Source organism: Dicentrarchus labrax, unplaced genomic scaffold (genome assembly GCF_905237075.1).
Source record: "Dicentrarchus labrax unplaced genomic scaffold, dlabrax2021, whole genome shotgun sequence".
Lineage (NCBI taxonomy): Eukaryota > Metazoa > Chordata > Actinopteri > Moronidae > Dicentrarchus > Dicentrarchus labrax.
Window position 1 is genome coordinate 6,974,366 of NW_026136714.1, and position 23,876 is coordinate 6,998,241.

The 23,876-nt window shown below is 42.9% G+C and overlaps 1 protein-coding gene across 1 annotated transcript in view; it reads right to left on the reverse strand.

The window, feature by feature from the left end:
- fam172a (family with sequence similarity 172 member A) overlaps positions 1 to 23,876 on the reverse strand; it is a 150,655-nt gene that overhangs the window by 79,984 nt on the left and 46,795 nt on the right. Inside the window, exons 7-8 of the mRNA XM_051423773.1 lie at positions 10,990 to 11,208; positions 426 to 545 (exon numbers count right to left, since the gene is read on the reverse strand). Of these exons, the coding sequence (XP_051279733.1) occupies positions 426 to 545; positions 10,990 to 11,208 (339 nt within the window). The remainder of the gene's footprint in view (positions 1 to 425; positions 546 to 10,989; positions 11,209 to 23,876) is intronic.

Sequence of the window (23,876 nt, forward strand, 5' to 3'; positions counted from 1 at the left end):
TCTTGATGCGTAGAGGAGGGGGATAGTGCCCAAGGACAAGGATGAACCAGATTGTTTACAGAAGCTGTACTTTTTCGAAGAAACTAAATGCTATTTATTTTTAATCGTTCCACCATGTTTCACACACTATCACTCTGCCTGTCTCCCTAAGGTGACCGATGCTAGTACTGCTCTGCATGTTTGTATATGTGTCTGTCTATTTGAGAATATGTATTTTTTATGTTTATGTTTGTGTGCATGTATGGGTGTATGGAATATGTACTGTAGCTTTGCTTGAATTTTACTTTGTAAAAGAGTTGGAATATGCAGGTTTTACAACATGAACATGAATGAGTGATTGTGCTGACAGGAGGGTATTGTGTGCCTCGGTGTGTCTTTTTGTCAGTGGGAGGTAGGAAGGATAAGCGGAAAACTAAAACACTCACCAGCTCAACGAAAGACAGCCCTCCATAGCTGTGAGCCATGATGAAGACATTCTTGGCTGCGGCTTTGGACACAAAGTGGTCCCACACGTACAGCACGTGTTCCTCAGAGGAACCATTTTCCTGCAACACAAAAAAGCAACTCTAATGTTACATTCATAACTAAGTAGAATGACAGAATTCTTATGAGCTTGAAGGCTGCAAAGCTCAAACTGCAATGCAATTACAAAACATTTAAAATACCTGTCTATCCAATAAGAAAGAAGCATCAATAGAGTTATCAAAAAGAGAAGTATAAAAGAGAGACAAAAAAGTGATGGTGGCCGGAGGTGTTTTCTATAAAGAGCCACACTTCAGTAGATCAATAAGTCTTGCATATTGCAAATGCCCTAAATGTAAAACTCAATAGGCTGGGTGACGTAACGTTTAAATCTTAATTTGTACCCCGTTGCTGAATCGATGGCCCATCTATACGCCAGTAGAGGCATAATGGGAAGACACTAGGGGAAGGTCAAATGAAAAAATAAACAGACACAGACACAGTTTTGCACTCATGCACAGAAATGAATGAATAGAAATGAACACCCTTACACAGGTTCACACTCTCACACAATTATACACACACGTGCAGGAACACACACACGCTACCAGAAGACATGTTTAATTAACCAGAGATGTAAGCGTTTATCCGGGGCCGGATAGAACAATAGTGAAAGTACAGGTGAGAAAAGGGCATCCGTTAATGAACTTGTGACATTGATTCTAGACTTTGATTTCCTATCAAACTGTCTGGTTCACAATAGAAATCAACAATACATTCCCACAAGAGCTTACACTACACATGGAGCTTTGTCAACTAGAAACACCTGTATCCTTAAATCGCAACAGAATGTTGTATTTAAGATCACCCTATAGTGGATGCAAACACGATATTCACTCACACACACATACACACACAAACTTCTCTTAATTAGCATACAGATGTATATAAAAAAAGAATATCTCGAAATAAACAAACACACGGCCTACAGAGAATGGAAGCTCATCTGTTAATTGAGTGTCAAACTGTTCCATGTGACTCCAAAACAAATAATTAGTGATATAAGGTAAAGGACAGAGGAGGTGTCTTAAGAGACTATCCTGTTAGTTTCCATAAATGCGCTTGCATTTTATAAAGTAAGACAGTATATAATCACAGACAGATAATTACTTCAACATTTGCTCTCCTAAAGGTGTTAATTGAGGTGGCTGTGTAGAACACATACACGTGTTACAGAAAATATGGTTTAAACTTTACTTTTAGAAGAAAGTAAGGCAGCTTGTGATTTGATGAGATGTTTTCGCTTGTGCGCATCTGTGTGTACAAATTTGTGTGCAAGTGTGTGTGTGTGCTTGTACCATTTGATGATGTGCTGATGTGTGTTTTGGTTGCTGTGTTTGTCTAGAGGTAAATTAACCTGTCAGAGTGTTTGTGTTTACTGCTAGATTAGCATGAGGGGGTTGTAGTGTCAGCACCCACCTCCATTCACGGAGTGTGATGCAAGAGCAGGCAACTCCACTCTGCCCTGCCCTTCTGCCATCAGTGCTGTGCACGTGGTTGCGTGCATTTGTATGTGTGTTATCCTACGTGCACGGAGGGGCCGGCTCAAGTGGAGCTGTCTGTGTGAAAGGCTGTGACATTAAAGTCTTTTGAAGTCTCCCTCCTCTCTCCTCGGCCATGTCGCCCTTCATCTGTGAAGCCCATTTCATTAGCCTGCCTCCTTCCATCACTCATTCCCTCTCTTCCACCTTATTTTTCTTCTCCGCTGATGCCACCTGTTTCACTCTTCACACCTCCCCTCCTACCATTTAGTGACAATTCCTGACATGGAGACATTAGCTGGAGTTTACTACTGTACACAGCATGTTTATGTGCGTGTGTGTGACATTTACTTACTTACTTTGGATACTTTCAAAATTGGTTACTACCATGCAGACAAAACATAGAAATGACAAAATATTACTTTTTGGTCCACATGAAGACCAGGTGAGTGGTTTATGTATTCCTATACTATGAATAAGAAACATTGAATGGTTGATGTCTTCATGGTGGTAAATGACCACGCACATGCTCCTGACTGCATCACCCAACCTCACACACAAACAAACACCCTCAACAACACGTATTCTTTGCCTACACCCTGAGCAGCAGGCAACAGAGTGACTGACTACCTGGCATGGCAGTGTAGTGAATTATCTAAACAGCATTTGCATATTGTTGCAATTATTTCCTGGGGTTAATTAGCTGCAGTGGAGCACACCACCCTGCGAGACCGACTTCCTGTCACCAGCTCTCACACAGTATCTTAGCTTATTTATTTATTTTCCACACTTTACCCACACTGTTTGTGTTTATTTGTCTGTATGTGTGTGTGTGTGTGTGTGTGTGTGTGTTGTGTGTGCATCTGCCAGCACTGTCAGAATAGCGTCCCAACTGCACACCTGTTGCCAACATCCTTCAGCCATGACTGTCAAGGGACATTTGAGGATGTGTACTGATTGTGTGTGTGTGTTTACCGAATATATAGTGATCCATACTGTCCCCTCAGAGAATATAAAATACGAATCTGCACTCTAGACAGTCTCAGGACCAGGCCGTCTCCAGATGCTGACAGCTAACTATTGTCAAAGGGAAATAAAAATGGCGGAGAGCACTAGAGAAAAGGAAATAGATGGATAGAGAGAGGAAGAGAGAAAGAGAGAGAGAGAGATACACATTATGAAAGGTATATCTGTGTGTGTCTAACAGAAAGAGACAGCAGTCTATGTATGGGGGGACTTTGACAGGTTCTCTCGGGTCTGGACTTGGAATTCAAGAACATGTTGCCGCGCACGCACGCACGCACACACACACACACACACACACACACACACACACACACACACACACACACACACACACACACACACACACACACACACACACACACACACACACACACACACACCTCCATACATGCAAACATAACTAATGTGCATTTACTGTCAGTCATCATAAACTCCATCGCAAACAACCGGCATAGTAAAATCTTCTGTAAGTACTTTCATCACACAGCTTGTGAGAAGTGATATATATATATTTATTATCTTTACCTTTATCATATTAATACACACATAGCAACGAACCAAAATGTTTTAGTTGCTACCCAATCAACAGAACTCTGATTATGTGTTATAACTTACGTCACTATTAGAACTGCTAGACAACCTGCTACACAACATTGTGCATGTTATCTACCCCTGTTTTAGCCAGTATGTGGTTCCAACTGTTACTCTTTTGTTGAACGTGTTTGCCTTCCAATTGTCTAGTTTCAAGAATTTGTTCAATTTAGCTCTTTCCATTACTTACACAACAATAACTCACTCCATTCCAAACCCACACATAATTCCATGCACACACACACGCTCTCTTGTTTCTTTAAAAGTTGTCCGGTCCAATACTTGCCCTGTGTTTATTCATTGTAATGAGTAGCAGGGAGAGGAGAGCAGAGGAGAGGAGTGCGCTGAAGCCAGAATAACAGCCCCAACGCCAACACAAACCCAGCGTCTGACCAACACAGGAAACAATGAATCTAACAACATCAACACACTCTGACAAACAACCACTTCAGACCTCCCTGCTCCTCCCTTCTGCTCCTCCTCCTTAGTCATCCAAAACACACAGGACTTCAGAAAAACTTCTGAGGAAGCCGGAATTGCAAGTTGGGAGATGTTGAGCAGTGTGGACCGGAAGGAATCTAGTGGATAACAGCCATTATACTTTTTACACTCAGAAACTTTTCAGTGGGAGCCAAAAGTGTCAGGACAGTGTCACGGGATCCCCAAACAACTTTATTGAGTTTGGACTGTTTTGTCTGGGCAATGCTGGTTTCAATCTTGCAAAAATGTAAATAACTGTTTCAAAGTGTTAGAGTGAAAGCTGAAGTATTAAAAGCACACATCACACAACATTATTATCAGAGAGTTCCTTCCCGCAAAGGAAGAGGTAGAAACAAATTACTTACACAGGCGCTTTCTCACACACAAACTGACTGGCTGACCAATCTCTCTCAACATCTCAGTCCCCTCTCCTGCTCTCAGGCCACACACTGCGTAAACCCTGCGTTCAAAGTCATTACACTATTTAATATATCCTGATCAGCACGGAGCAGGATTGTTTTCATTTGGCTTAATGATTAAATATTAAATAAGCAATGTACACAATTACATGTTTGGTATTAGCAAAGAGGTTATTAGAGTAAGTGAGCTTGTGTTTGTGTATGTGTGATAGCGTACATGTCTCTGCGCACACAATTAAAAAGTGGACTCCAACGACACCTGTTAGCAATTGCATTCTAATCAATGTCTGGGACGCGTACTCCTTCGCAATCTCCTTTCCTTTTTTTCTTTCCCCTTTCCCTCTTTGTTTCTTTCCTTACCCTCTTTTAAGGCAGACAGAGAGCTGAAGTTAGCTAGAAGCTGTCTGGGAGCTGATGGGTCTGCTAGAGTGGGGGAAAGGAAGGTATGGAGCAAATTAGCAGCAGAGATGGGAAAATAATGACTGTGGCATTGTGGGTAATTAGCAGGTATAGTACCTATGGAGAGTTGGGAATATAATGATGTGAGAAAGAGACAGAGAAAAGGGAGAACGAGGTGAAAAACGTGTGCAAGACTAACAAGAGGGGGGAAATTGTGTGTGTGGGTGTGTGTGTGTGTGTGTGTGTGAGAAAGAGAGAGAAATGTATGTGTAGGTGTGTTATTCCACTTTGCAATGAAGGGATATACCATATAAGGAGAGAGAAAGTGAGTAAGAGAGAGACAGAGAGAGAGCTGGAGCCAGAGAAAGGAGAAAAACTATAGTGTACATGTCATCCTACGTGCAGATTAGTGTGCTCAGACTGTATACAATAAAATAGCATGACCTTGGTGAGGTCAGTCTGCTCTGACAATATTTGCCAGGGCATTGTTTCAAATCAATAACTCATTAACAAAGTACAAAGGAAGTTGCTGTGGGTTTGTGAGATTCTTTATTAGAAAAGAGCGGCTGCGGGCCAGAAAGGTCATCGCTGTGACATCTCGGCTAGCCTCGTGCTGCCGCCCAGATTGTCAGGTGAAATTACTGCGAGCCATTAATTGACATAAGGCAAAGGAGAGCAGGCAGGCAGACAAGGCTGTGTTTGTTCCAGGATGACCCTGAGGTGCTGCATTTGTGTGTGCGTGTGTGCGTGTGTGCGTGTGTGTCTGTGTCTGTGTCTGTGTATGTCTTTATTCGGGTCAGTCCGTATCCACAACAGGGTTGTGTGCAGGGAGAGGAGGAAGAGAGCGAGAGAGAGAGAGAGCGAGGGAGCTCAGTGGGTGGGGAGGTGGGAGGGAGGGCAGGATGGATGTGTTTGATGGTTGACCTGACTAGAAGATTGGGAGCAGGGATCTGAGACCAGCTACACTGTTTCTGCCTTGAGCAAACACACAAACACACAGGTATCTGTACACACACAGATGTTATGTACTACACATAACACATATCCAGAAATGCTCGCACACACTAACAAGCACAAAATCTCACAGACTCGCTCCCCTTTAAAACTTTTACACCTTTTCAATTCAAACACAGGAAGATAAACCTGAAGTTAAAACATGCCACACACCACAGTGAGCTTGTACGGGTGGCCTTAAACATGCAAACTTAGCTCATAAAGAGGGATACACATGTACACAGGTCGAAGCTTATTCTCTACCAAACTCACACAGAAATACACACCTAAATACAAAGATGGCATCTAGCCAATTTGCTCTCTGCAGCAAGCAGGTGAGCTGCCCTGTAGCCCTGTTCATTGACCCCTCCTCTGACCAAGTTCAGAGGTTAATCAAGTCCCTACCTGTCCTTGGATATGCTGAGCCTTACTTCTTGGCACGACCACAGGTCAAAGGTCAAATAAACCCTGTCTGTATAATTGCTTGAGGGCCACAGATTGGGGCAAAGGGGTGAAGGTGACAAAGAGCAAAAACCCAGTCCCATAGAGAAACACTGTAGCACCACGTCGAATACAATTACCAGTGTGTGTGCTTGTGTGTCCGTGTCTTAATGTTTATAATCAAGTTTTGGTGTGTGTGTGTGTGTGTGTGTGTGTGTGTGTGTGTGTGTGTGTGTGTGTGTGTGTGTGTGTGTAGGAGTGTGCGCATGTACGTTTGTGAATCCTCAGGACGTTTTGTAGTACAGTGTGAACATGGGGAAACAGGACATCATCTGCTAAACACAGACAAGGACAAGGATCTTAGCTGGCCCCTGTGGACAGCTGCAGCTGGGAATAATGGGTCTTGGAGAGGCAGGGCCTAAATAATGGATGCTCCTTCCTTTAGGAGACACACACAGTGCAATCCACAACAGCCAGATCAGAATGTGATAGTACAAGACCCCCTGTCTATGCCACGTCTGTCCCTAAGAAACTGGAGACCACGATACTTTGAGGAGTCCTGCAATCTGCATCAGGACAGACAAGACAAGAACTAAAGATATGACATGTAAAACAAAATGGTTTAACACAAGGTAATTAAACAATTCACTGAGTGGAAACACTACCACACTGAAGAGCCCAAATATTTCTCTCCACTGTGGTGTGATTGTGCTAAATACATTTTAAAGAGAGAGAGAGAGATGTCATAGTGAAAGCATTTGATGTCCACTGGTCTCAATCACTCAGATCTCTCCTTCTTGAAGTTGCTCTGAAGCTGAATATAGTGGGAGCAAAAGAACATAAGCAATAGTATCAATCTGCTACTTCAAATGCTATTGGAGTGACGGCCTCTCTGTCTCTCTCACTGAACATTTAAGAAACATACAATGTGAGATGCTAAAACGAAAAGCATAAAAAAATAAAAGAGAAAGAGAAAAAAGTATTCCAGTCATTTATAAAAATAAGTGGTGCTTAAAGAAAGACGAAGCTCTGTTTTTTGTCCCCTTTGCTCTTTTTTTCCCCTTCTTCTTTCCAGGGCCTGCTGGCCTAATCCCAGCCAGCCAGCCTTGGGTGAACTCTTTGGAAGCTTCTTAAGCCCATGAATGTGCCTTTTGTTCCTGCCATTCCTCCGCTTGGCTGACAGAAAATAGCTAACTGGATTACTGCTAAAATTCAAAGTAAAGTGAACTCCCAAACTTCTATATGGCAAAGTGCTAAGAGAGCGCCCCCCCACCCACCCGTCCACTATCCTCATCAGCATCCCTCCGATCAGACTTTCTATCCTCCCATCCCTCCCTCTGTCCTCTCTTTCTCTCTGCATCCTCCACCAACATTCCCCTAAACATGGCCCAGTGGTGTGTGATTGGGAGGAGAGGAGAGGAGAGGGATTAGATAAGGTTGAGAGGTTGCACACTATGAACCCAAGGCTAAAAGTAAGATTCCTAAAAGCAGTTAAGAGCTTATTAATGTGTGTAAGGAAGTGTATTAATCAACTCAACTCTATCAGGGGGCTGCTGTGTGTATGTGTGTGTGTGTGTGTGTGTGTGTGTGTGTGTGTGTGTGTGTGTGTGTGTGTGTGTGTCAGTCTTTGTGAGTTAATGTAGGAAAAAAAATAAAATGTTGAAAAGTTATAAATACAGAGCAAGACAGGTGGTAATTCAAGCTTATGATATTTTTTTGTGTAATTTTGGATTTCATTGTATTACCAGGAGTAGAGACATATATTTAAGTGTGTGTGTTTCTGAATGGCTGTGTGCAGGTGGTCTGGCCGCTCAGCGGGAGTTAGAGTGCGAGGTGTAGTGAATAAAAAAGGTTTGTGTGTGTGTGTGTGTGTGTGTGTGTGTGTGTGTGTGTCTTGGGTGGATGCTGTAAAAAAGAAAGATGAAAACAGCCCCTGCTAAAGAGGTTTGATTTGATCCACCACCCACCCCGACTAACAGAGGTGAAGGAGAAAGATACACACACACACACACACACACACACACACACACACACACACACACACACACACACACACACACACACACACACAAAGTCAAAACCTTAGTTCCTTTTCGACCTCCTTCACTCTTTTGTCTGCTGGTATGTGTGTGCATTTGCATGTCTGCTTGTGTGTCTATGTGTGTGCGTGTAGATGTGTGTGCGTGTGACAGCTTACTCTGGGGCGGACAGAGGCAGAGCACTGAAGAGTAAAGCAGTGCAAGAGGAGGCGTGGACGATAGAGGCGAGGTCATACACACTAACATCCTGCTGACTTCTGGGTCAAAGGTCAAAATTCAAGGGGCACCAACACAGGGCCAACCTGCTCACTCATTAATCTTTATCCCGAGTCTTGCAATCCCTGCATCTGAGGACAAGTGTATTTGGCTGGAAAATCAAAACCTTCTACATGACCCGTACTTTTCCGGTTAATGAGGATAATTTTGTATTAGCCTGCTGGTCTGAAAAAACAAATATTTTATCCATCTCTCTGTATTAAAATGAATCCACTGAATACTGCACTGGTGTGGACTGCTAAATCAATTACCAATGTGCTAGCTTAAAGTATATTAAACAGAGAAGCTACCTGACATGGCACTGGGCTGGTGGGGTATTTTCCTAGTTACTTATTACGTTGTCTGTCCTGACTTCCATCTCACGGAGTTGGGAAAAGCCAAGGCTGTTAAGCCGCACAGTAGTTCCGAGACAGTGCAGTCTCAAAAAGACACACCACTGCTGCATACCTCCCTTGTCTCAATGCATCTGACCCTGTCCAGCGTGCATTATGCAGGCATGGAGAAAGCAAGCCAAGCCCAATATCAAGATGTGAATAATATTGCATGCCTCCTCGTAGGATAGGGAAACCTTGGTCGGCACCATGTTAACGATCTGACACTGCTAATGTTACTGAGTGTTAAAGATTTCAGGCAAGAGGACATATATATATATATATATATATATATATATAGAGAGAGAGAGAGAGAGAGAGAGAGAGAGAGAGAGAGAGAGAGAGAAAGAAAAGAGAAATGGAAGAAAAAGATCCTTATGTGACATGAGAATCATTGAGGTTTAAAACAGTTTAAAATAAAAACAGTAATTAATACACACTGCTATCTATGTAGATTGAATAAAATGTAGATGGCATTAAAACATGCATATATCTATTTACACAGACATACAACTGGGATATTATATAAGAAACTCACATGCAATAATCATTGGATTTTAGCTTAAAATAAAAAAATATATAAGTGACAGTAGATGCAATTTAAACTGACTGCACTGCTGTGAACGACATGATGGATTATTTACCATAAGACCTTTATGTCAAGTTCATCAGTTCTATGATGGGGAAACCAGCACACATGTAAAGAAGTGTGATCGAGTAAGATAGAACTGTGGCTAATTATCCCTTATTAGAGTGTGTGTAAAGGTACTGCCAGGGGGGTGAGAAAAAAAAAACCTGCGTTGACAGCTCACACACCGCCCCGCTAGTCCCACAGCAGCCCTAACTCTTGTCAGACACCAGAGACTGACGTATTTCACACACACATACACACACACACACACACAGGCACAAACACCCACCCACAGACACATACACACATACATGCATGGCTCTACCATCAACCAAAGTCAGATGCACATAATCGATAAGGACACTCTTGTCTAGCTTGTTATGCCCTTAATCTTTAAAATCTTACTGAACGAGATCTTTTAAGGAAGAAAAAAATCTGCCTCGACCCTACTGAAGTGCCAAATTCAGTGCAATAAAAGATATCTATGAAAAGGACAACGTTGTTTGATTTCTTACCAGTTTGGCAATATTTATTTTTGCAATGGAATTAGAATTATGCAAAGGTTCACTCCCTTTGTTTGACCACAAGGTAAACTGACTGAGCTAGGTGCCTCAAGCCGAGTGTGCATGTGTGTGTGTGTGTGTGTGTGTGTGTAGGTGTATATGTATATGTGTGTGTGTATTATTAGGCGGTGTACGGTCAGTGTAGTATGATAAGAATGTTGCCGTGTGTTTGCAGAGTGTGTGTTAGGGAGATAATAATCCCAGCGGTCAACAAGAGTGAAGGGCCAGGGCTGCACTGACCAACCCACCATCTGAGAGAGAAAGAGAGTGAGAGGGAAAGAGGGAGAGGAAGAGGGAGAGAGGGAGGTAGCCATGTGGTTAACACTTGCTCACTGAGAGGCGACTGGAGCCCGGCCAACCTCTTCACACACAGGCTGACCACACAAGAGCCTCTCTTTCTCCCTCTGCCTCCCATCCTTCCTTCATCTCTTGTTACCTAACATTTCCTTCCCTAGCTTCCTAAGCTAGCCGCCTCCCAGCTCACCCACCCCCCAACCCCCCCACCTTCTTGCCTCTTTTGTCTCTTAAAACTTGCCCAAATTCCACCCTCCCATTTTCTCACCTATGTCTCTTCTCCTACCTCCTCCCACGACCCTAAACTGTCACTCTGTCCACCTCCCCCATCATGTCTGCTTTTGATGAACATCTATCCTTCTGTCCCTCCACCCCGGCTCTCCAAACACTTCCTCCCTGCTTTCCTTTTCTGTCTCTACTCCCTCTCTCCATCTCTCCGTCCCTCCCTCCCTCTCCGACTTACCCGTATAGGGATCCGTTCGGTCTCCGTCTCCTTCTGTGGGTTACGATACTTCTCATAAAATTCTCTCTTCTTTTTACCCTCTTTATCGTCTTTGCGCTCCCTCTTCTCAGCGGGTTCGTCCGAGGGTTCGGTAGGAGAGGGCAGGGGAGAGGACCTGGCTGGCTTCTCTACCTCCAGGTAGTTCTCGTTGGGGTTGAGCACCATCACACCGTAGCCGTCCTAAAACAGATAAGAAACCGAAGTGTGTTAGAGCCACAGAATCAGAATAATCAACAATATAAATGTTTAGCATTTATGATATTTTATTTATTCATTGATTTCTATCTATATAACTATCTATGTCTATGTAGTGTAATATGTATATATGTACTTAATAAGAAGTGCTTTACAATACAAAATAAAACTAACCAGGCTGAGAAGACAAAATGCGTCAAAAAAGAGCAGCAAAATCTCTATAGGGGAGCAGACTCTACAGCATATATCAATAAAACAAATGTATCTTCAGGTAGACAGTGTGAAGGAACAAGGTATTTTTTTACTTTTGAATTATTTAATTATTAAGATTTATTTTGCTACTTTTTTTAAATGTATAAAAACTTTATTGAATGTTGATTGTTGTTGTTTTTTTTTACTTCAAACACCACATGATAATCTCTGCTACACTGAAGCTCTGAAACTGTCCTGCTCAGTCTAGGTCTGATAGTGGCTCATGGTGTTTGAGAAAAGAGCTTAGTAGTGGATATGTATGTGCAAATAATACCGTGACAACACTTAGAAGCCACAGATTGTGAGATGACTGGGGGAAAGATGCAAATCCAGACCGAGAGAAATGGCAGAGAAAGAGACAGAGTAGAGAGTGTCACTGGAGGGACAAGCCTGAGAAGTAACTGGGGGATTGGAATTCAGCGATGGTGGTTTCAGTCGGTGAGTAGCATTTAGTGACTCCAAAGGCCATGTGTCACTTAATATCAAACCCAATCGATCCCACCATCACTCAACAAAAGAGTTAGCTGCGGCCGCATACGCGTCTGTGTATGTACTACAGATTAAAAGATAAAACGTTTTTTAAATGAAAATAATTTTAACATGAAAATAATATTTGAAGTAATACTAATAATATTCAGTGCACTACTTCAAAATGCCCCAAATAAAAAGAAGAGTTAAAATGTAAAAATGTAAGAGAAAAGAAACCCAAGAGGTTATAATAAGAAAAAATGACAGCGGGAAATGTATTGTGGAGAAAAGGAAGTTTTCTTGTAGCCTGTAGTGACTTCTTCAACTTGGAAGCCATTTTAATTAACTGTGTTTATTGTCCCAAGCACTCTGAAACTAAAGCAGGAAATGGATGGATTCCTGTTTCACTTTGGTTGTGCTTTTCACACACAACCCCCATTGTGAATACACATACACACCCCAAAACTCAAACTTATGGGTATGTGCCTGTGCAAACACACGCACACACACACACACACACACACACACACACACACATACAAAAAGACATACACTAAGGAGTACGAAAGACATCAGTGCTGACAAAAAGACCTTTAAGAGATGTGAGAGGGAGTTAAGAGAGGCGTCCTCTGCAAATCGCCATCACACACACTGTCTTCTCAAGGTGGCACGTCTCCTCTTCCTTAATAAGTGTTACCACAATGTGCTTGTCTTCCGTTGACGCAGCATGTAAGTGTGTCCCTCCTGTGCCCATCGACATCAAACCTGCCACACACCCCTTCCCTTAGCACCTGCCGTGTGTTGACAACGCCAAAATGACACTTTCTCACTTATTCAGATTATAAAATTAGTCTGATTCTCACTCCTTTTCACATTCACACAAGGCTCCCCTTCCCACATATTTGTAACGTAAAACTCAATATAAATATAATTAACTTAAGAAAACATTTTTTAAGTTAAGTAAGTAAAATTGGACATAATTACATTTAAAGTACTAGCTTTCTCAGCTTCAGTTTCAGCTTCTAAAACACCACTGAAAATTCGACAAATGTATTTTGAAATTCTAATTTCAGCTTTAAAGAATTTTCTGCTACATAATGGCATCTGCATGATGGTGGAATGAAGTTTTGTATTTTACTCCAAGGCACAGCACGTCTGATGGTAATTTAGCAAGTGATTTATGACTTTAAAAACTACATGTCCACATTATAGTTTGTATGCAAATTCTAGGTAGATGATGTTTCTCCAGACCTGGATTTTTATTAGTCTATGTGTGTGTGCGCGCGCGTGTGTGTATGTGTGTGTGTAAAGCAGAAAAAGGGGAAGATGGAGAGGTTATGGATGAGGATCTATTAAGGAGACTTAATTCAGCCTTCAGACATCACAGAGACATTTGCACACAAATACAGAAGTTCAGGCACACAAGCACACATTCAGACAGATGAATCGCCTGATGAGAAAGAAAAAGGAACGGGTGAGGGAAGAAGAAAGCAGCGGAGACGGAGGGAGACGGAGAGGGCAGAACGATTGAGAAGTAGAAAGGAGAGTTATAGATAGACAGTAAAATAATAAGAAAAAAGATAGATAGGGAAGGAAGGAGAGAGAGAGGAGTAGTCTAACCAGATCCACACCAGCTTTGTGCCACTGCCCACTGGTGGCAGCCTGATAAAATAACTGACAAGACCAGTTGAGCCTGTGGCAGCAACGTCATAAAACCTAGGAAACATTTAAAATCAATAAATAATGAAACTCAATATTTATAAATAAAATGTTTTAAAAACCATGAAAAAGCTAAACAATGACAAACTGAAAAGCACACTGCACTGTCAACAAATGTCCCACTGACAGAAGGACAGAATGACAAAAAAAACAAATAATAACAGGAAAGGCCTCTTGCATTTAACCGCCATCACATCGCTTTGTGTGCGTTTCTCCTTTCCCCTAATCCTGGCTCATGAGGCCAAGAGTTAACGGTTTAGCAACACTGGTCCTAATGTCTGATGCTAACCCTGAGTGGCCTACAACCATGTTCAGTCTTCAGTGCTTTTACCCTAACCCTTACTGGTCAACAACCCTTCCTGGCCTTAAGCATACTATTGGTAACCCCAAGTGTCCCAGGTCTTAGCCTTTAGCGTCCTTATGCTAACCCTGAGGGGCCAATAGCCTATGGCCTTTCCTTTGGAGAGGCTAACACACCTAACCGAGCTAACAGCGCTAACCCTTTCAGCTGTCCAGTCACCCAGAAGGACATTGCTGTAAAGGCGACCAGTGTCGTCGGCGTACTTAGTCTGGAGAAGCAGGGCCGCTGAGTTCACCTCTATGTCGGAAACCATCATTTATTTGAACACTGAGAGGTCTGTGCTGGTGTCAGGACAACACTGTTCTCCCTGTCCACACACTTCCTCCTCTTATTCTTCTCTCCATCAACCAAATATACAACAATGAGTCTGGTGTTGGTGGACTGAGCACAACAAAGGAAAAAATTATTAAAATAATTTTAATCGAAACTGAAATAAGGCATTTTAATAAATATGATTCTTGTATTTTTTTCTTCTGATGATCATTACTATATAAAATAAAGAATGTTTTAGAGGGAAAAAATATGATATTCAAATTAAATAGCACAATGTCGATGCTTTCCCGAAATCCCGCTGAACTAATTTCTCCCACAGAGCTAATGTTCATCATCATAGTCTTTGCGTTGGTTTGTGACAGCTAAATCTCGCCATACATCTCACCAGACACCCATGTAGAGTTAGGTCATTTGGTCTTTGTGTTCCTAGCTAACTGTTAAGTCTCTCCCACATACACACACTGGATACACCTGCTAAATCTGATCTTTGTGTTGTGATGTGCTGTCAAAGTGTGAATCTTACACAAATGCACATTGCAAACCGTGGGTCAACCCGCTCTTTATACTACTAAATCTCTCTCTCACACATTGCTCACATTGGGTCACTTTGCCTTTGTCCTATACACACACACACACACACACACACACACACACACACACACCGTCTCAAATGAAACACACACACACGGTCCTCTAGCGTTGGGTCAGTCTTGTCTTTCTGCTGCAGTATGCAGGCTAAGTCTCTTCCCATGCCCTGTGGGTGCCCCTGTGCCACCACCACACTGAGTCCCTGCCCTGGGGCCAGCGGTCAAGAGGGTCGCCCCGACCCCTCAAAGGGGGGGCACCCCGACCCCCATCACCCCACTACGGACCCTCCTTAGCGCTCCTTTGTCGGCCTGTCCCGCACCAGATAGCACAACAAAGGCTACCGCTGCTAAGGAAACCGGGGCTTGTCTCATCATCATGATGAAACCCTTCCTCCGTCATCGCCCGATCTCCCCAGTTGCAGCTTTGTGAATTTCTTTAAAACCCAAATGCTCTTTACTATCTGAGACATATTGAGAAAAAAAGAAATCGAAAAAAGACAACATATATGAAGCTGCAATATAACTATCATGGCATTATTTGTGATTTACCATTACAAAACTGGAGTCGCACTGTGCTGTCTTAACAATATTGTCAATACGCTTTGATGACAATGATGTGCCCTCTTTACGGTCAAATTAGATGCCGCTTGTCCACTAGAACTTTGATGGAAACAGATCATTATTTTCCCTTCCTGTCGCATTATTTGAAAAGAAAGCAGACAGCGTGTGTGTCTGTGTGCGTCCCCATGTGAGTGAGTACACAAGTGCGAGGGAGAGTAAATAAGATGTCCCTTTAAGACAGCAGCACCTCTATTTTTCCAGTGGCGTTGTAATGAAATGAAATGTGTCTAATGTGCGGGAGCGGGGAGTGAGGCGGCCGGAGTGAGAGGGTGTTTCATCTGTGCGTGTGGAGCTCAGCGAAGCTTTGATGTGAGAGCTCTCATGTAGTGAGCAGGGCTTTGGGCACAGGGAAAAGGACAGCACTTGACAGGTACAAAGCATGGCTGATAGCGGTCACGGGTGCATGCAGTGAGGAAAGTGAATGGTATGGTTGCGTGAATTTTAGGTTTATGTGTGGCTGTTTGCTGAATAGGAGCATATAAATGCTCTTTTTCGTATTGCACTTGTATTTTAGTGCATTTATGTATTCATGCGCGTGGATCTTACATTTCAAGAATTAACATACAGTCTATAGGTGTCCACTGAAATTGGATCTCGGGCAGCTTACTTTATTAGTTTTTCTATCGGAGGGCTGTTAGGATCAGGGCAAATGGCGCTCCCTTTTCTTTCGCTCCACTTCCTTGTTTCAGCAATACGCAGCTCCCGATTCGCTAGTCAGGCTTGACTGACAAGGGGGAAAGGGTCACCCAGCATGGCATACCCAATAAGAGGAGGAGGAGGGGAGGGATGTCTGCAGGCTACAGTCGGGTTTGAGATCTGAACGAGGCACAATGGCTGACCGAGAAGAAAGGCTAAGTTGGAAAATAAGCGAGAGCAAAGCGTTGGCGTCATAATTTGTTTGCATTTCAGTCACTTAATGGCTGAAGCGACATCAAATACAAGTAAAAAACAGGATGGAAGAAGACAGAAAAAAAAACACAGACTGTTCCTCAATAGAGAGGTATGAAGCAGCTGAGAAGGAAGGTAAATACTGTAATAACAAGTACGCTCTCACTCTCCCTCTCTGTCAGGGCCACCCTGCTCTGTGTGACCTTGTCTGTCTCCGTCTCTACGTGAGCTTTTTTTGCATGCAGGGCCCCTTTATCCATCCGATCCCCATCTTTTTTCTCTTTCTCTCTCTTTTTTCCCACTCCCCCTTTCCCTGAGGCTGAGATACCACACAGATCGCACAGTAATGTCAGATTAAGTCACGGTGCCCCCTTTCTCATTTTAACACAGCACCAGTCTGAGACCCCCCATACCCACCAAACACACAGCTATGTTTCTCTGAGAGCAGAAGGGTGGGAGAGTACTTACTGTACCACTGTGGCTGTGAAAAGACATGTGTGGATCTTAGGGTTGATGTGAGAGGGGATGAGACGGGATTGTCATCAGCCTGTCAGCACAAAATCAATCATCCTCTTGATAACTACCGATACCCAGGGGGCCATGCAAGTACTTGCAGAGGAAAATGTTGCTAAATATTATTATGTTACAGTTGTTGTTTTTATTTCTTAAAACAACTAAATATAAAGGCTGATGAACAAAAATAACAAGATAACGGGCTAAACAACATCATTTAAGACGTGGTCCACCTAAATGAAGTGGCATAAATCGCAAAACATACATATGAGATACATGTGCTCAAGTTTTTTTTTTATCCTACGCTTAACCCCAAATCCCTGTATGTTTAAGCAATCAATTGAACAGCCAACACAAATGTTTACATAGGAAAAGTAAGACAAACTGGAGCTTCATCTCCCCCATCTGCCCTCTGAGTTAATTTTAAACAAATCGCCCACTGCATGGGTTTCTTCTCTAATAAGGAGTACACATTTAATTAAGTTTCTCTAAATTCGACTTTTCGCTTCAAGTTCAAAGACTGTATTTGGTGTTTGCTTCCACTAATGTAGTCGTACACTAATTTGGTCAAAGTAAATAAGACTCAGTGGTAATGATTGTCTTTTTCTTGATCTTAATGAACACAAATAGTTTAGGTCAGAATCAGAGACTAACCTTTTGAGCTAGTCAAGTAGTTGTGTCTGTAATAAGCAGCTGCATTTTTAACCTTGGCATGGATGTCTGGGCTCATTTGGATATTGTTTGTATGTGGAGCTGAATATTTATAAATGAGTTCAAAGTGGAGCAGTGGGGTGGAGGAAGTGAAGAGAATAGCACAGCTTCTGATCCCTGATGCCTCAGCTTCTTTTCATGCTCGCATTTACATTTCTTACTCTCTGTTTCACTTTCTATTTCTCTCTTCTTGTCTCGCTCCTCCCGATCTGTCTATTTTCAGCACCTTGGTGAAAGGGTAGACATAAAGACACTCATACAGACCCTGTTGAGTAACTCAGCGCAATGCCAAAGCCAGTTTGTGTGTCAATTATTTACCATACTCGACGTCTGTGAATCTGTGAATTTGTTCAGCCACTATCCATGCTCAATTGTGGATTAAGTATCCAAGTGTCATGACAGACACCACCACATAAACACTCACGTACACTGACACACTCAAAGTTCGGAGGCCTGCTTCATCTGCTCTCAGCACGACACACGCCGAGGGAGGTGCAGGGTTGGGGGTTGCTAGATTGCGGGTGGAAGTAGCATTAATCACCGTCCAGGTGGAAATTGTCAGAGCTATCGATTGTGCAAGTAAATGTTACACAAGTCATTTGTCAATTCTTTTTTTTTTTTTTTTACAGACCAGCATGTAATTCACAAACTGTGAATGTATACTCACCAACACTGATATTTTAGAGCTGACACCAGCTGTGTAATCAGCTCCAAAGCGACTTAGACACCCAAATATCTAAATGTTTCTGAAAGTTTGAGTATATCTTTTTATACTGAAATCTTTTGAACAATAACACAAAGTAAAAAAAAAAAATGGAATATTATCATAAGACATGTCATAGCCAACAGTGTTGCCTGGGCAGATCAAATCAGTTGGATAATAAATTAATAATATTTCCAGTGTACTTTAATATCATAGTATCAAACATGTGCTTGCCACATGCACAGCAAAGGAAATACAGTAAGCAGTCCTCAGCCCACAGAGGGAAAGCTATGGGGAAATAAATACAGGAGGCTTATTCTGACGCCGTTAGCATTTTGATTTATATATTCTATATTGTCTCCCCTAAGCATACACATGTATTTTTAATGAGGGCAGAGAGAGATATAGATCATGGAATGATAGGTGCCTCCCTGCCCTCCTGCCTAACTATTTAATGTATAAATCAGGGAGAGAGGTGAACAGAGAGGGGGAGGCAGAGAAGACACAAAAAGAGGGAAGGCAGGAGGACTGGAGGCATCCCAGGAGCAACCCTGTCCTGAAGACCACTAATAACTCTGAACGGAAGGAAGGAAGAGAGACAAATCTAGAGTTCAATGGGCCTAGGAAGGAAGGAATACAGTGCTGAATGAAGATGATGATTATAATGATGATGGTTACAAAGAAGTATTTGGCTGCTATTCAAAATCTCATTTCTGAACAAGATTTAACAAAATTAAGGAATCCGACCTCTGCAATAACAATGAAATATCCAACAGCAGCACTAAATGACACTAAAACTGAGTGTGGCTTTCAGTTTGACTGAAGTTAAGAAATTCCACCACTATGTGAATTCTTAAAGACCACTGTCGATGAATGTTTCTACTTCACCATCTGGACAGGTAGTTGTGCATTAACACACACGAACACACACACACACACACAGTGGGTGCGAGACGCATGGCCATATGTACTGACTGAGCCAGCCGGGGTCAATGGCAGGACACATCTAAACACTGTAGACACACGAACACATGTATGCAAGCATGTGTATGTACAGACTTAGGCACATACCTATCACCATGGTAAAATAATACACAAATACATGTGTGTATGTCATGGTAAATTAAAAAATAAAAGTCTGGTAAAAATAGAAACAATTTCCTGTTACAAATTAATAGTTTATGTTTTGATAGTTAATATAATGTAGCATGTGCCATTTTATGTGTATTGATTTGAAAATAATGACATAACAGATTTGTTTTTTAAATCCCAAATTCAGGTTTTGACACGTGGTTGAAAGAATTTTATAGGTATGCTACGTTGGGTGTCATCTGCCAGTAAATGGCACTGTCTCGGTGAATAATGAGACCATGCTGTTGCGCCCAGGGTATTAATCTTACTGAACATCACAGGACCACTATGACCTCCATGGGTCAAAGGTCAAAGCAGAATCCCTTCACCCCTGCCCTGTTATTGGGACCTAGGAGAGAGAGCCACAGAGAGAACTGGTGGTCCTGTCGACATTGCTGACTGTTGCTATGTGAGGTGTGTGTGTGTGTGTATGTGTGTGTGATATTTCATGTTAAGTGTGACCTTTCATGAGATGAAATTTACTATCTTATATGTGTAAAATATTCATTTCTATCTGCTGCAGTATTATACACTGTGAGAGTGTAACAGGCAACAATCATGCAACTGGCAATAAATCTGAAGGCCACAGTACTGCACACAACCGCAATGACAAACACACACACACACACTTCATCAGTCCAAGAGTCTAACCTCTCTCTAAGTGGAGCTGCACCACAGGTCCATGAGTCAGGGGAGGTCGCCACAGCCAATCACAAGCTGTGTTTGAAGTGTGAAGGGTAAACACTATGGTGGCTCTGTCCTGCCATTTACTCTGCTTATTTTCACAGGATGTAACCTAGAAAAGAGGTGGCGGAGAATATAGTGTATCTGTGTGTGTGTATGCATGTATGCATGTGTGTTCCAGCACATTTTCCATAGTGTCATTACCACATGGCTGGGTTTATGCTTCACAGCACACACATGGAGCTACGCATGTATGTTGGAATCCCCTTCATCCTCGCCATACGGTCAAATACACGTGGAGAAATCCATGCTGTGGCAACTAAGGAAACCATGCATGGAGCAATAGACATTTTCCTATTAACCCGATGTAGCCTTCAAGAACGGTTGAAAGCAATTTACCATGGAAAGCGGCTGTAAAACACATCCTCTCTCTTCAGCTCTCTCTCACACACACTAACCAACCCTCTCAACCCTACCGCCACCACAATCCTCACTAGAAGCTCTTTCAAATCTACTACTTTTTTCAAGACCACCTGTTGTCTATTATTTTTACATACTGCTTTTCTCATAAATCATAACACTCTGTAATTAATCAAGCTGTCAAAACAGGGACAGGAGGTCACCTGCAGGGGTCGGAGGTGGTTGCAGGGCCGATAGAGGTCAGGGTCACACCGCATTCCTCATTATCAAGTTGGGATGGGAGAGGGGCCGGGCAAACAAAAGCGAAAGCAGATGGGGGGGGGGGACAGATGAAAAAGAGAGCTGGAGAGACAGAGAGAGAAGGAGAAATTGACAAAGAAAAGTGAAAGAAGCTGTCAGCTGCCTACAGACAGGGGAGGCGATTCTGAGGGAGACATCACATAAAGAGGTGGAAAAAAGGGAAGAGAAAAAAAGAAAGAGGCATGAAATAAGAACAAAAGAAATCTACAAGATGTTTCTACTGTATAGACCTGAAATTGGCTGCAGAGAGGAGAAAGAGAAAAGAAAGAGGTAGGGTGGTGAGGCTTCTTCGATGAGAAAATAGGGAATCAGCTGTGGAAGTATGATTGTTATCTTGCTCTCCCTCCTAGTGTGTGTGTGTGTGTGTGTGGATGTGGGTGATGAGGCAGACTGATATCTCTCTCAGAGGAGTGTGTATCGGTGTCTCAGTGGGTTGAGAGCCAGTTCAGAGACAGGACCATGGGCCTGGAGTGGCATGTCACAGACTCCACAATACACACTGCTGATTAGATCATTCTGATTAGACTGGCACATATACACCGAGATACACAGACACACAGACACACAGACACACACACACACACACACACACACACACACACACACACACACACACACACACACACACACACACACACACACCCGAAATGCTCACAGATGGATGAAGAAGCTGAATGTGTGTGCTATCTATTCTGAAGTTATTTCTTTTGCCATGACTGGGCAAGTTGTCTTATGTGTTAAATTACAGAAAATTTAAAAATCACACACTATCATTTTAGGTTATATTTTTCAGTTTCTCTGGCTCACTTAGTAATATGTAGTACGGCAGGTGTGGCAAAATGCGTTGACAATCAAGTTAAGTAAATTATCTCATTATATTTAGTGTGAATATGTGATGTGAAGTTATGGGTGCAAGATGAAAAAAAAACAAAAAACAAAGAAGCAAAATGCTCAGCAGGGGGGATGAAGGACTGGGACAGAGGGCTGGAGAGAGGAAAAGATAAAAAAAAAAGGAACAATTTAAAAAGTGCAAATGCCGCGGAACTCCTCGTGCTGTGTTCGCGTCCCCCTCCCCTGCATGGAGCATGAATTCTCAGGCGTGGCTCGCTCTATCAAAAACATCACTCTTGAATGAGGCGCCGACCATTGCGCAAAATTAGCTGTCACCCTTTCCTCAAAATCTTTGTTAATCTTGTTTCCAGTGTTTGCGGATTTATCAGCACATGCATCAATGTCAGCTCCTTGGTTACTGAGCCGCAGTACTTGGGAGAAGATATAATTAAAAATGTTTGGGGCGTGGGGGGCGGGAGGGGAGGGCTGCTGAGGAGCGGGAGTGCTAGGAAAGACGGGGCGAGGGGGGGTGTCTGGGAGGAGGAAGGTGAAGTCTTCCTCTCGTCTCGTAGTTTCCCCTGGGAGCCTGTGGAACACAGAGCCAGTGATAACAGACAAACGGGCTGGGCCTCGCTTCTCTTCCTTTCCCTCTCTTGCTCACTCTCTGGTATCACTCGGGTCAGTGTGTGCTACTATCGCTACTATCTTTAATGACGCTAGCTCCACTGATCTGTCCACGGTCGGGAAACTGGTCTCATTGTTAACAGCCGCTTGACACAGAGGAAAACAACAGCCAAATGTATCCATCTAGTGATATTACTGCCTTATCAACAATTTGATGCACAACTAACCTATCCAGAGGGTTTCGCACACGGGGTGTCATGGCTGGGGGGTAGGGACAGGCAGAAAGACAATCATTCAGTACACGACATGAATGGACATCATTTCGAAGACACGGTGAGTAAATAGAAAAATCTAAGGACCCATTAATGACAAACCTGTGCGACTGAAATTCTGTGAATATTTAAGTATTTGTGTGCATGTTTGCTGACTTAAACTACACTTTGACATCTGGAGGCGCAGTGATGAATTACACAAAGCCACCACAGCTTGATCCTTGATATGTTTCCAGCACATCTCTTATTATCATGTGGCTTTTCAAAAAACCATCACATGCCCATCCAGCTCGCGTCAAGGGACAAGGGACATCATGCATTAGAAATTCAACGTCCAAGTCTTCCCTGCTAACTCACAGAAACAAACACACACCCGGCGCACATATATATACAAAACCACACACCCCTCTGGGAGTGCAGTTGCGATGCAGAGACATCCCGGAGAGCCGTGCCACAGTACCAGCAGGTTTCAGAGCTGTGTGGACAGAACTCTGGCCACAGACATGACAGCTCGGGAGACAGCTCGGGAGGATGACAGACACATGTTTAAAACATAACGCATAAATGCAAACCCCTTATGAGATGACACCTACCATAGTGGCCCTCTGTCTTTCTCCCAAAAGATTGGGGTGTCAAAGAATGCAACAACTGTGTGCCCTTGTGCGTGAATATCTATTACAGGAATTGGTAAAAAGAACACAGGACAAACTGTGTGCGTGTGGAGTTACTGTAGCCACATACGGGTGTTCACTTCTTAGCTTGCATGTGGTCATGCGAAAAGGAAGGAGTTAGATTATAGTTAAGTATGGGATTTTCAGAGACACAAGAGGTATCTAATTTTGCAAATTTTTCAAAACTTTTCCAAACTCATGGTGAGGGTTGCCATGGTTTTCCAGACCAAAGTTCACAGGTCTTGGAGACAAGAATACAACTGTCCCATGGCAGAGGGCCTTCTCTGCCATTAGGGATGGAGGGTGAACAGTAAGGTGGCCCAAGCCTTAACCTCTCACCATGCCTGATACAACATGTTTTTTATCCATGCTCACATATTCTCTTCTTCTCTCCTCCTCTGGCTCTTCTTCCTCCCTCCTTTTTTTCTCCATCCAGACCTTTAAGTGCGGTCTGGCAGGTTTGGCTGGGAGGTCGCGTATTCCCCCTCTTCATTAGTGAGAAAATGGACTCTGGTAAACGCTTGTTAAAGCCCTTACCTACACTCCCCCAGTTAATGGGAGTGATCCATTTGTGTCCGTTTCTGCCTGACAAGGCTTTACTGGAAGATTAATAGTGCGGTGTCA